The sequence below is a fragment of the Musca domestica genome, unplaced genomic scaffold (assembly GCF_030504385.1).
Source record: "Musca domestica strain aabys unplaced genomic scaffold, Musca_domestica.polishedcontigs.V.1.1 236, whole genome shotgun sequence".
NCBI lineage: Eukaryota > Metazoa > Arthropoda > Insecta > Diptera > Muscidae > Musca > Musca domestica.
This window is the reverse complement of record NW_026712270.1, coordinates 404,703-418,100: the sequence shown is the minus strand read 5'-3', so window position 1 is coordinate 418,100 and position 13,398 is coordinate 404,703. Positions and strand designations below refer to the sequence as shown.

Genomic DNA, 13,398 nt, shown 5'->3' with positions numbered 1-13,398 from the left:
TTGACTTAGTTCGATTTTGGGCCTAGGCTCCTTTGTTCATTTCCGAAGAAGCTAGCCGATGACTTAAGCCAGCCAAATAAGCGCTTTATGTATTCCCAGCTTAAGACCTTCGAAAACAAATTTTTAAAGTACCCTCGTTTTATTGGTCGTTTAAAATAAGTTCTTCAACAAAATCCAGATGTTAAAGGCAATTGAGAAAATGTCTCTTTGAAAATCCACTTTCCGTTGGCTTCTGAAAAAAACATTTTTTAAGTCTCAATTTATTATGCCTTTAAAAGAATATTCTTTAATAAATCGATTTTTAAATTGCTATCATTTTTTAGTTTTAAACAAATTTAAATTTTTCAAAATGTTTCTCAGTTATTTAATGTTTCTATTTTTTTGTAATTTTTATATGCAATATCAACATTATCAGTCTTTAAAAAAATACTGCCGAATGTGTAAACGCCTGTTAAGGCTGCAAATGATCTAAAGATGTGAACATGGTATTAATAGATTACGTTGTGTTTTCTGCTTAGTGCCCTCTAGTGGGGAATAGTAACACCATAACAAACACTGACAACAAATAAATTGATATGCAGATGTCTATGTCTGAGTTTGTTTGCATGTCATACTATTACTATTCACCAACAGATGTCGCTGTTTTAAAAAAGATTTTGATGCTTTTTAATGTGTTGAAAGGCATTGAGACCGTAGATAAAATTGTTTTATTACTCTTTTTTAAGAAACGTTCAGCTGCTGTCGTCATTTATGGCTGAGATCTGTTTATCGGCTTACAAAGACGTTATCTTCTTGTTATCTTTATCAATTGTATTTCTTCTTAGCATGTTTCTTCCATGGTATATTCGTGTATATGAGCAATCATTTTTTTTTCGAGATTTCGTGTTAAATCTCACAGCCCTAGATAAGATGTGGATGTCAGTTATGCATTTTTCTCCAGAATTTATGAATAATATACTATGGAGCAAAAATTTAGCACATGTTTTTTCAACGTGTGGTTTTGGTAGCTTGGAACATTTTTTGGGGACAGATAGTTAGCACTCAGTGCCAAAAAATTTTGACATAACAAAAAAAAAAACAGTAAGGAAAAGTCAAAAGTCGGGCGGGGCCGACTATATACCCTACATTTCTATGCATATTTAGTAGAGCTCCCATGACAAAAGATTTTATTTGATGTAGATCATACCGCCACCTATTAACATTTGGCTTAAGAGCATCTATTTTGGTTTTAGAGGAAACTAATATATGAGAGGCATATCCAATTCTGAATCGATTTTCACTAAATTTGATGAGACATTTGTATCTTCTATGCCAAATAACATATCATTTCAAGAAGGATTATATTAAAAATATATATATCGGAGCCCATTTCCACAAAATGGAATCCCGAAATTCACTTCATTTGGGCTGATATTAGTCATTATTTGCACAATAATCCTGAAATCGGATTAAGGATAGATATGAGAGCTATATCCAAACCTTAGCCGCTCTGGGTAAAATTTGGCAAAGGTCTTTCCGAGCTCCATAAGATATCTGCTACCAAATATCACTGTTGTCGAATGCATATCACGAATATGAGGGACTTAAACACCAAATCGGATGAAACATATATATGGGAGCTATAGCTATATCTGAACCTATTTCCTCCAAATTTAATGTTCTCACTTCTAGACTTAATTTGATCAGATGTGCCAAAATTCAGGTCATTTGAAAAGATATTGGCCATTTGGTGCACAATTAACCCCAAAATCGGGTGAAGATATATATGGGAGCTATAGCTATATCTGAATCAATTTTGACAAAATTTGACAGAGATATTTCTGGTCTGTATCTGATATCTGGTACCAAATATCATTATTGTGCGGTGCATATCACGAATATGAGGGACTTAAACACCAAATCGGATGAAACATATATGTGGGAGCTATAGTTATATCTGAACCGATTTTCTCCAAATTTGATGTACTTGCTTCTAGACTGAATTCGGACGGATGTGCCAAAATGCAGATCATTTGGACTGATATTGGCCATTTGGTGCACAATATACCCCAAAATCGGTTGAAGATATGTATGGGAGCTATGTCCAAATCCAAACCGATCTTGATAAAATTTGACAGAGGTATTTCTGGGCTGTATCTGATATCTGGTACCAAATATCATTCTTGTGGGGTTCATATTACGAATGTGAGGGACCTAAACACCAAATCGGATGAAACATATATGTGGGAGCTATAGCTATATCTGAATCGATTTTCACCAAATTTGATGTCCTCACTTCTAGACTTAATTCGGTAGGATGTGCCAAAATGCAGGTCATTTGGACTGATATTGGCCATTTGGTGCACAATTAAACCGAAATCGGTTGAACATATATATGGGAGCTATATCCAAATCTGAATCGATCTTGATAAAATTTGGTAGAGGTATTTCTGGGCTGTATAAGATATGTGGTACCAAATATCATTCTTGTGGGGTTCATATTACGAATGTGAGGGACCTAAACACCAAATCGGATGAAACATATATATGGTAGCTATAGCTATATCTGAACCGATTTTCACCAAATTTGATATCCTCAGTTCTAGACTGAATTCGGACGGATGTGTCAAAATTCAAGTCATTTGGATGGATATTGGCCATTTAATGCACAATTAACCCGAAATCGGAGGAAAATATATATGGGAGCTATATCTAAATTTGAACCAATTCTCACCAATATCAATAGGGTTCGTCCTTAGGCCAAACAAATATTTTTTGGAAAATTTCATCTCCAACGGATAATAAATGCGACCTGAATTTTGTTCACAAGAATACATGGACAGATGGAAGGACGGGCAGACGGTTTGACATGCATTAATCGACTCAGAAAGTGATTCTATGAAGATCCTCCAAATTAACCATGAGTCTATCACGCTTCCTTCTCCATGCCAAAAATTCCAAGCAATTTTCTTCGAAAACATTTAATTTTATTTCCCTGCTATTTTTCTCACCCCAACTGTGCTAAATGTTATAATAAATGAAAAATATGATATAAAACACAATCCCCTGTACATTTTAAATAAAATATGTCTAAAGTTAAACACACTTAGTTAAGAAGATAACAAAAGAAAACACATAAACCTCAAAAAAAGAGATTACAATTTCCAAAGGCGACATTTCAAAATGAGCAGCGGCTGGGAACGCATTCGTTTACGGGTGGAGACTGGTGAGGTAAGTAAATGCATGCATGTCTGTAATGCAAAACCAAACTAACTTTCGATTTCTTTTTTTTGCAATTCTCAAGAATCTCAAAGCTGACACAATGAACAACAATCGCACCATATCCTGTCACGTCCTAGACACAGCGCTGGGCAAAGCTGTGGCCAATTTACCCCTAACTCTCTATCGTCAATTGAACGACGGCCAGTGGCAGGAATTGTCTCAACATTCTACCAACTCAGATGGTCGTGTTGGCCAGTTATTGGATTTTAAAGATTTTGAACAGGGCATTTACAAATTAAAATTTCATGTCCAAAACTATTTCGACAGCTGTAAGGTGTCGAGTTTTTATCCCTTCGTTGAGATTGTGATAAGATGTGAACGAGGCCAACATTATCATGTGCCATTGCTGCTATCACCGTTTGGATATACCACCTATAGGGGAACATAAGTGAAGAAAAACAAAAACACAATAAATTAAACAAACAAACAAATATTTAAATAAAAAAAAACAACACCAACAACAAACACTGAAATTTTCCATGTAAACTGTTTGAAGATTTTCTTTATTTATGGATGGAAATGGAAGTGGAATGTAAATTTTCACTACGGAGGTCTTTTCGTCAAATTTCCTACTCCTGGTAACCTAAAAATTTCAAAAAAATTCCATCGAAAAATACATCTCAAATGAAACCCCTTTATATGGGGGTCTATACGACGACGTGTTCCTTCATAAGTAATTTTTTGGCCTAGGCTGTAGTACCCATTACGAACTTCAATTACAAAATTTCAAACGATTCTGGTGAATAATACCGCTAAAGCCATTAAAATACCGAATATTGGGAGGTATGGTTAGATGGGGGCTATACGAAAACTTAAACCTGCATAAGTGATTTTTTGTTATAGGCTGCAGTACCCATTACGAACTTCAATTACAAAAAATACCGAATATCGGGAGGTATGGTTATATGGGAGCTATACGAAAACTGAAACCTTTATACTCGATTTTTTGCCATAGGATGTAGTACCCATTACGAACTTCAATTACGAAATTTTGAAAGAATTCTGGTGAATAATACTGCTAAAATAATCAAAATACCGAATATCGGATGATATCGTTGTATGGGGGCTATACGACAACTTAAACCTGCATAAGTGATTTTTTGTTATAGGCTGCAGTATCCATTACGAACTTCAACTACGAAATTTGAAACAGTTTTGGTAAAAAATGTCGCTAAAATCTTCAAAATACCGAATATCGGGAGGTATGGTTGTATAGGGGCTATACGAAAACTTAAACCTGCACATACGACTTCTTGCCATAGACTGTAGTACCCATTACGAACTTCAATTATGAAATTTGAAACGATTCCGGTTAATAAAAATGGTCAAACACCGCTAAAATCAAATCGCAAATAAACACCGAATATCGGGAGGTATGGATATATGGGGGCTATACAAAAACCTGAACCTGCATACACGATTTTTTGCCATAGACTTGTGCCTACTACGATCATTAAATACAAACTTTTGAAACAATTCTTTTAAAAAATATCGCTAAAATCATTAAAATACCGAATATCGGGAGGTATCGCTACCCTTTTTGAGGGAGGTACCAGAAGAAATGGTCCAATCTCTACCATCTTTATAACATATCTTGTGCTGATAGAAACATTGAGATGTGCCGGGTCTGAATGGAATTGGATGTTAATTTCGTGTTTTATGAGCTTCATGGATATTCAAAATTCTGACCCTATGTAGGGTAGGTACCGTAAGGAGTACGCCGATACATCCTATCTTCACAGCAGATCTTTAGATACTGGACAAAATGGGATGGGGGAAAAATAGACTCAAAAGAGCTAAAGAGTTGCTTCGCTTGGCCGAAAGTGGTGAACTGCCGAATTTGGTTTTCTGCGATCAGAGAAAACATTCGTTATCCAACCGTTTGTAAACAAACAAAATGATCGTGTTTACTTGCCAAGGAGGTCAGCTGAAAATGTGCACCTTCCGTTGACCACCGGAACTCAAGCGCCGGCCATGGTGATGGTGTGGGCCGCCATAACAACCGATGGTCGCTCTCCTCGTATTAATCGACCGTGGCATGAAAATAAATGCCGGATATTATCACGAAAATATTCTGGAGGATGTATTAAAGCCAAACATTTTGGCCGCAGACCTCAACAGGACTCAGCACCCTCGCACTTAGCACGCGCCACCCAAGAATGGTTACAAAATGAGGATCCTCGCTTCATTTTCAGCGCACAATGGTCACCACAAAATCTCCGGATACCAATCCGTTGAAAGATTGTGTCTCGAGTATTTTGGAAAGCAAGGTTGACACTAAAAATACCAAAGTGTCGATCACCTCAAGCAAGCGCTTCGCCGGGAATGGGCCAAAATACCGTAGAGCAACATTCGGGCAGCGTTTGAAGGCCCCAATTTGTGCCAAAGGTGACCAATTCGAACAAATCTAAAGTAATTCTCAAATTTGAGGCTGTTTCCGACATTTTTTGCTTTCATTCAATAAAATTTGAAAAAAATGTAAAAATTATGGCTTTTGACTTTGTTGCAGTTTTTTTATCTAACCCTGTATATACCCTCCTGGTAAAATATTATATCAAAAAACCAAGTGACCATTCCCTTAGACCGGAGGAGATCAACTATAGCAAAGCTGTCAGTTTCGTTCTGAAAAAAGTCAGGTTAATCCAATGGGGAATCTCTTAATTATTCTTGAAAAAAAAAATAAATAAAGAAACCCAAATATTTTCTAAAAATATTCATCTGATTGTCAGCCCATATAAACAATAATATTCTTACATGGAAAAAAAATTTTAACATCTTAGAAAAATTTTGCAGGAAATTTTTAAAAATATTCACAAAAAAATCTCAATTTTTGGGGACCTTTGAAAAAAAATTATTTAAGAAATTCTTTTTTGAAAATCTACTATTTTTTTTTTTCAAATTTTAAACAAAATTTTTAAATTTCCAAAATATTTTTTCCATTTTTCTCTTTTCCGAAAAAACCAAAATAAAAATATTCACCAAAAAAATCTCGATTTTTGGGGACCTTTGAAAAAAATTCTTTAAGAAATTAGTTTTTGAAAATCTACGATTGTTTGAATTTTTAACAAAATTTTTAAATTTCCAAAATTTTTCCCCATTTTTTTCCTTTATTACCAAAAAAAAAAAATAAATTTTCCAAACCAAACGAAAAAAATAGATCCAAATTTTGTTTTGTTTCAACATCGATAAAATTTTTATCACAGAATTAAATTAAAAAAAGAAAGAAAGAAAGATAGAAGAATTACAACAAAATAAGAGTACTTAAATTTCAAATCGACACCGTTACAATAATAATTGTTTTTTGTTTTTAAAATATAGTAATAATAATTATATAATGGGCGTTATGCTTGCTTCCATTTGCTGAGAATGCATTTTTTTGTTTGAATTTTTATTTGCTATTTTGTGTATTTGCTTTTATTTTAAATAACTGTTTTTTTTTTTCATTTTTTTTAAAGTTTAAACATAACAGTTTTTTCTTTGTTTTTGTTTTAAATTAATTAAATATATATGCTTGTTCTTTATACAATTGTTTTTTTTTTTTGTTTAGTTTCTTTAATAAAATGACATTTTATTTTAGTTTTTTGTTTTAAATAATAATTTTTGTTTTTTTTTTGTCTACATCAGTTCAGTTTCGGTTTTCTCAGTTTTCAAAGAAATTCAATTTCAAATTTCAATAATTGTGTTTGAATTTTAGTTGTTGTTTTTTTTTTTTACTAAGTAACAATGTTTTGGTTATTTTTTTTGAGAGAGAGGGAGAAATAGAGGAGTGGATAAAGGGATATTTAGAATAGAGAGGGGATAATATTAGTTAAAAGGGGGGCTGGCTTTAGAGGCTGGGGTCTTAGAACACGTTTAGACTACTAACTCCCAGCTACTAATTCCAAATATCAATTCCATAGTCTATACGTCACGTAAATCGTAGTCATAAATCCAGTGGCTATTATTTGACATGTGCTCTATGAAATTGACATTTCAGATCGAGTGGATTTCGTACATCCAAAACGTACTTTTATGGGTTGGAAAGGGGATAGTTTTTTCTTGGTTTTGGGGGGAATATTGTTTTATGCCATGTTAATATTTATAATAATAATTATATATATTTTTCTTTTCTTTAGTTTAGTTTAGATTTTCTCTTTTGCATTTTAATGATAATAATGTGTTGTGATTTTCAATCTTGTCCGTCCATTAGTGGGCTTGCCCTCATCAACTCCTGTATTAATTTTTCATCTAAGATCGCGCATACATTTTTTTTAAATTCCGTTTTTCGTTTCAATCCTCAATTTATTTGGTTTTCCTTTAATATTCTTCTTCTCCTTACTCTTCTGAATTGGGGATTTGTTGTTATTTTCTTTTATCTAATTCAAGCCTTTGATGCTGCTGCTGTTTTTGTGGCGTTCTGCTGCAAATGCATGTTGGTACTGTTATTGCTGACTGCTACAGTGGCGGCGGCTGCGGCTGCAGCCACTGCGGGCGGCGTCGACGACGGCATCATTTCACTGCTAACCTGTTGCATGGTGCGCGTTGTGGTTGCATGGCAGGGTCCACACAATCGCACCGGACTAAACAGCTTGGCATCTGGCAGCGGTGCCCAGTATTCGGAACAATCAGCACAGAAAATTTGCCCGCAAGATCTGGCAGAAAAAAAAAAGAGAGAAAAATAAGAATTGCAATTAAACAAAGGTTCAAGAGTGAAATAATAGACAAAAACAAATAATGTGTGTGTTCTGCATGCAATGCAGAGGTATGGAAAATGTGAAAAGTGAAGTTATTTTGAATGGATATGCAATGGCCATACAGAAGAAATATTAAAAAGAAAAACAAAAATACAATCCAAAATCAAAAAAAAAAAAATAAATAAATAAAATAAATAAATAAAATGAAAAAAAAAAATAAAAATCCATGTTTCGATGAATTTTGAAAAATATTTAAAAAAAATCAAAATTTGTAATATTTTTTAAAAAATCCGCGGAAAATGGATTTTGAAAAAAATATTTTTTAAAAATCCACTATTCGACGGATTTTGAAAAACTATATTTAAAAAAAAAAAAAAAATTAAATAATACACAAAAAATGCAAATTCCGATTATCGATGAATTTTGAAAAATATATTTTCTTAAAAATACAGGTTTCTATGGATTTTGAGCAAATATTTTCTTAAAAATCCTCGTTTCGATGAATTTTGAAAAAAAAATGTTTACTTAAAAATTCCAGTTTCGATGGATTTGGAAAAATATTTAAAAAAATATTTTTTGATGTAGTTTAAAAAAATATATTTTAAAAATCCACGTTTTGAAAAAATATTATTAAAAAAATCCACGTTTTGAAAAAATATTATTAAAATAATCCGAGTTTTGAAAAAATATTAAAAAAAATCCACGTTTTGAAAAAATATTATTAAAATAATCCGAGTTTTGAAAAAATATTATTAAAAAAAATCCACGATTTGAAAAAAATATTTTTAAAAAAATGTATGGATTATGAAAAATTATGTTTTAAAAATCAACGTTTTGAAAAAATATATTTTAAAACTCCACGTTTGAAAAAATATATTTTAAAAATCCACGTTTTGAAAAAATATTTAAAAAAAAATCCAAGTTTTGAAAACATATTTTTAAAAAAATGCAAAGATTTTGAAAAATTATATTTTAAAAATCAAAGTTTTGAAAAACATATTTTAAAATTCCACGTTTGAAAAAATATATTTTAAAACTCTACGTTTGAAAAAATATATCTTCTTTAAAATCCACGTTTCTATGGATTTTGACAAAAAACATTTTCATAAAAATCTATGATTTGATGAATTTTGAAAAATATATTTTAAAAAATCCACGTTTTGAAAAAAATTATTTAAAAAATGCAATTTTCGATGGATGTGGAAAATTTCGATGGATTTAAAAAAAAAAAAAATATTTAATATAAATTATATAAATATTCCACGTTTTGAAAAATATTTTTAAAAAATCCAGGTTTTCGTTTATTGCATCAAATGCAGCAAATTTAAAAAAAAAAAATATTTTTCAAGTTTTTGAAAATATATCTTTAAAATATCCATGTTTCGATGAATTTTGGAAAAATGTCTTTTTTTAAAACCCACATTTAGATGGATTTTGAAAAAAATTATTTAATATTTATTACATAAATATTCCACGTTTTGAAAAATATTTTTAAAAAATCCAGGTTGCGATGAATTTTGAATATTTTTTAAGAAATCCATATTTTGATGTACTTTGAAAAAATATTTTTCAAATTTTTTGGATGAATTTTGATTTAGAAAAAAATGTTTTTTTTTTTAAATCCACGTTTCGACGGATTGTGAAAAAATGTCTTTTTTTAAATCTACGTTTCAATGGATTTTGAAAAAAATATATCATATTTATTATATAATTATTCCACGTTTTGAAAAAAAAATTAATTTCGATGATTTTTTTAAACATGGATTTTGATTATTTTTTAAGAAATCAATATTTCGATGCATTTTGAAAAAATATTTTTTTAAAAAATCCCCTTTTCGATGGATTTTGAAAAAATACATTAAAAAATCCACTTTTTAATGGATTTTGAAAAAAAGTCTCTGTCGGTTTGATGAATTTTGAAAAAATATTTTCTTAAAAGTCCACGTTTCGATGGATTTTGAAGAAATATTTTTTTAAAAATCCGCGTTTCGATGGATTTTGAAAAAAAAATTTAAATCCACATATGTGATAGATTTTAAAGAGATATTTTTAAAATTTTTTTAATTTTAAAAAATTCGCGTTTCAATAGGGTTAAAAAATAAAAACCCACAGTCCGATAGATTCTAAAAATTTATTTAAAAAAAATCCACACTTCGATGTATTTTGAAAAAGTGTTTTTTAAAAAATTTTAAAAATTTTCACATATTTAAATGTTTTTGCTTACGATCTGTTGTGAAGCACGTACCAATATTTTTATCTGTACTAGATAAAGTGGAATATTTCGGTCCGCTATATCTGGTACATAATAACACCTATTTCCCCATTTTCGAAAAATTTGCACATATCTCATATAAAGTATAGGAAGTAGGCGATATAGTCCAAATATGACACGTTGTAATATTTATATCAGTCTTAGGTCAGATAGCAATTGGACCAATTGCTTCGGAACCTTTCACATAGGGAATCAATAGGTAGCATAATCATAACTCAAGGCTGGGGGTATACATCTGTCGGCATAACCGAATGATACTATTTAACTTGTTTTGGAAGTATTTTGATACGTCGGCAAACCGACCGAGCCTTCTGTGAGGTTCTTCATAATTTCGATTTGTAACTTTAAAAAAGTTAGAATTTCAAGTCTATATAAATTTATTTTGGCAAAATGTGACCGTAGCTCTACATAAGAAAGTGTGTGCGTGTACAAGATTTCAAATCAATGAATAATTTTTACAAACCATTATTTTTGGCCTAAAACATGCCCTGCTCCAGAACCTGCAAGAATCTACTAGCTTTGGATTTTCTTTCGATATCATAAAGGAGAAATCGATTTCGATTCTTCCAAGTTCTGGAACAAAGCATAGTTTAATAAATTAAAAAAATATATATATGAGTGCTTTATTGTATGTAATTGCATATGTTGTATGTATGTATGTATATGTGTGATTTTGGTATATATTAAACATGATACTAAATCTAGTGTAGAGTACAGTAATAGTAGGTTTTATTACAAGTTAAAGTTAATTGATTAATTAACAACGAAGAACTCAATGTGAATGTGGTTATTAACAATGAAAGGGAAAATTGGTGTTAGGAAACATAGGGGGGGGGTCAACAAAATGCCAGTTGCCAAAGAGACGAAAGGCCAGAGTTCACTTCATGTTAAGAGTCATAAGTAAAGTGATTTTTCACAATTTTTATTTGGCATTTGGGTTGATATTAAGGATATATATATATGGGAGCTATATCCAAATCTTGGTCGTTCTCGATAAAATTTGGCAGAGGTACTTCCGAGCTCTATAAGATATCTGGTACCAAATATCATTGTTGTCGAATGCATATTACGAATGTGAGGGACTTATATACCAAATCGGATGAAACATATATATGGGAGCTATAGCTATTTTTGATTTGCACCAAGGTTTATGTACCTTTTTCTAGACTGAATTCGGTCGGATGTGCCAAAATTCAGCTCATTTGGGCTGATATTATCTATTATTTCCACAATAAACCAGAAATCGGATTAACGATATATATGGGTGCTATGTCCATATCTGAACCGATCTTGATAAAATTTGGCAGAGGTATTTCCGAGGTCCATAAGATATCTGGTACCAAATATTTTGTTGTAGTTGTCGAATGCATATTACGCATGTGAGGGACTTAAAACCCCAAATCGGATGAAACATATATATGGGAGCTATAGCTATATCTGAACCGATTTTTTTGATGTATTTGCTTCTAGACTGAATTCGGTCGGATGTGCGAAAATTCAGGCCATTTGGACTGATATTAGCCATTATTTGCACAATAAACCTGAAATCGGATTAAGGATATATGGAAGCTATAACCAAATCTGAACCGATCTTGATAAAATTTGGCGGAGGTATTTCTGGGCTGTATCTGATATCTGATACTAAATATCATTGTTGTCGAATACATATTACGAATGTGAGGGACTTAAACAACAAATCGGATGAAATTTATATATGGGAGCTATTGCTATATCTGAACCGATTTTCTCCAAATTAGATGTTCTTGCTTCTGGACTGAATTCGGTCGGATGTACCAAAATTAAGATCATTTGGATTGATATTGGCCATTTGGTGCATAATTAACCCGAAATCGGTTGAAGATATGTATGGGAGCTATGTCCAAATCTGAACCGATCTTGATAAAATTTGACAGAGGTATTTTCGAACAGTATCTGATGTCCAGTACCAAATATCATTCTTGTGGAGTGTATATTACGCTTGTGAGGGACTTAAAACCCCAAATCGGATAAAACATATATATGGGAGCTATAGCTATATATAAACCGATTTTCTCCAAATTTGATGTACTTGCTTCTAGACTGAATTCGGTAGGATGTACCAAAATTCAGTTCGTTTGGACTTATATTGGTCATTTGGTGCACAATTAACCCGAAATCGGTTGAAGATATATATGGGAGCTATTCGTCCTTGGGCCAAACAAATGTTGTTTGGAAATTTTCATCTCAATCGGATAAAAAATGCGACCTGCATTTTGTTCACAAGAATACATGGAGAGAGGGACGGACAGACGGACTGGCATGCATAAAACGACTCAGAAAGTGATTCTATGAAGATCTTCAAAAGTAACTATGGGTCTACATCGCTTCCTTCTAAATGTTACAGTATGTGGTGTAAGGTATAAAAAGTTGCTATATTTTAGCAACTATAAAATATGCTTATACTGTATTCATATGTTGTATAATAATTATATTAATCTGTAAAGCATTCATTTCTTGTTTGTGAAATAAGGGAGCGCCTTAAAGTATGCTTTAGAAAAATGTGGAATAAGTCACGTTACATACGACTCTAAACATGATGTGCAATCCGAATTTAGGGGATTTTTCCGGTATGACAACACGTTTCCAAATGTGTTTTTACATTTTGTGACGTTTTACAGAAACAGATCCTAAATATTTTACAGAAAAAAATATTTTTTTTTCTTAAATTAAAGACAAACAAATGTTAGTTACAATTTCATAAAAAGAACAAAACTAAAGAAAGAAATAAAAAAACAACAAATAAAAGAAATGACACTAAAACACTAATATGATACAGAAAGAAGTAACAAACAAACAAAAAGCTAAACAACGATAGATAGAAAGAGAGAGAGCGATATAAAGTCAAAACATATTTTTTTTACAATGCGCACCGGCAATGATGTTTCCTTCGGCCCAGCCAAAATTCCGTTTGACAGCTGGTGCAACGTGAAACAGCATGATCGGGTACCCATAATACACTTGTGGCATTTGGTTGCATTGAGGAACTGGTTGTGGCACAGGACGAGGGACCACTGGCACTGCGATCTTCAACGGCCTCCCATGAGCAGATCGAAGCATTTTCTACATTATCCAGTGCTGAACACTATGTTGTTTTTTTTTTTCAAATCCATAAATTTATCATGCCATCATCATCATCCATGAGCGGAAAAGAAA

General features: G+C 31.9%; 2 protein-coding genes across 11 annotated transcripts in view; one reads left to right on the top strand and one right to left on the bottom strand.

Moving 5' to 3' along the window:
• Nucleotides 1-3,192: 3,192 nt before the first annotated feature.
• LOC131802727 (uncharacterized) lies at nt 3,193-3,747 on the top strand (the record flags this gene model as incomplete). Its single annotated transcript, XM_059123167.1, is given in 2 exon segments — nt 3,193-3,210; nt 3,284-3,747. Coding segments are annotated over 2 exon segments (384 nt in total), but the record flags the coding sequence as incomplete, so codon positions are not given.
• Nucleotides 3,748-6,425: 2,678 nt separating this feature from the next.
• Nucleotides 6,426-13,398, bottom strand: part of LOC101897750 (myotubularin-related protein 4) — a 69,969-nt gene continuing 62,996 nt past the window's right edge. For 6 of the 10 annotated variants that reach the window (XM_059123150.1, XM_059123146.1, XM_059123145.1 and 3 more), the window contains 2 exons: nt 13,107-13,327; nt 6,426-7,892 (listed from right to left, as the gene is read on the bottom strand). In XM_059123150.1, the coding sequence (XP_058979133.1) occupies nt 7,622-7,892; nt 13,107-13,327 (492 nt within the window). In that variant the 3' untranslated portion in view covers nt 6,426-7,621. Of the gene's footprint in view, nt 7,893-13,106; nt 13,328-13,398 lie in introns of those variants that run through there. The other 4 variants (XM_059123151.1, XM_059123153.1, XM_059123156.1 and 1 more) reach the window with 3 other exon arrangements.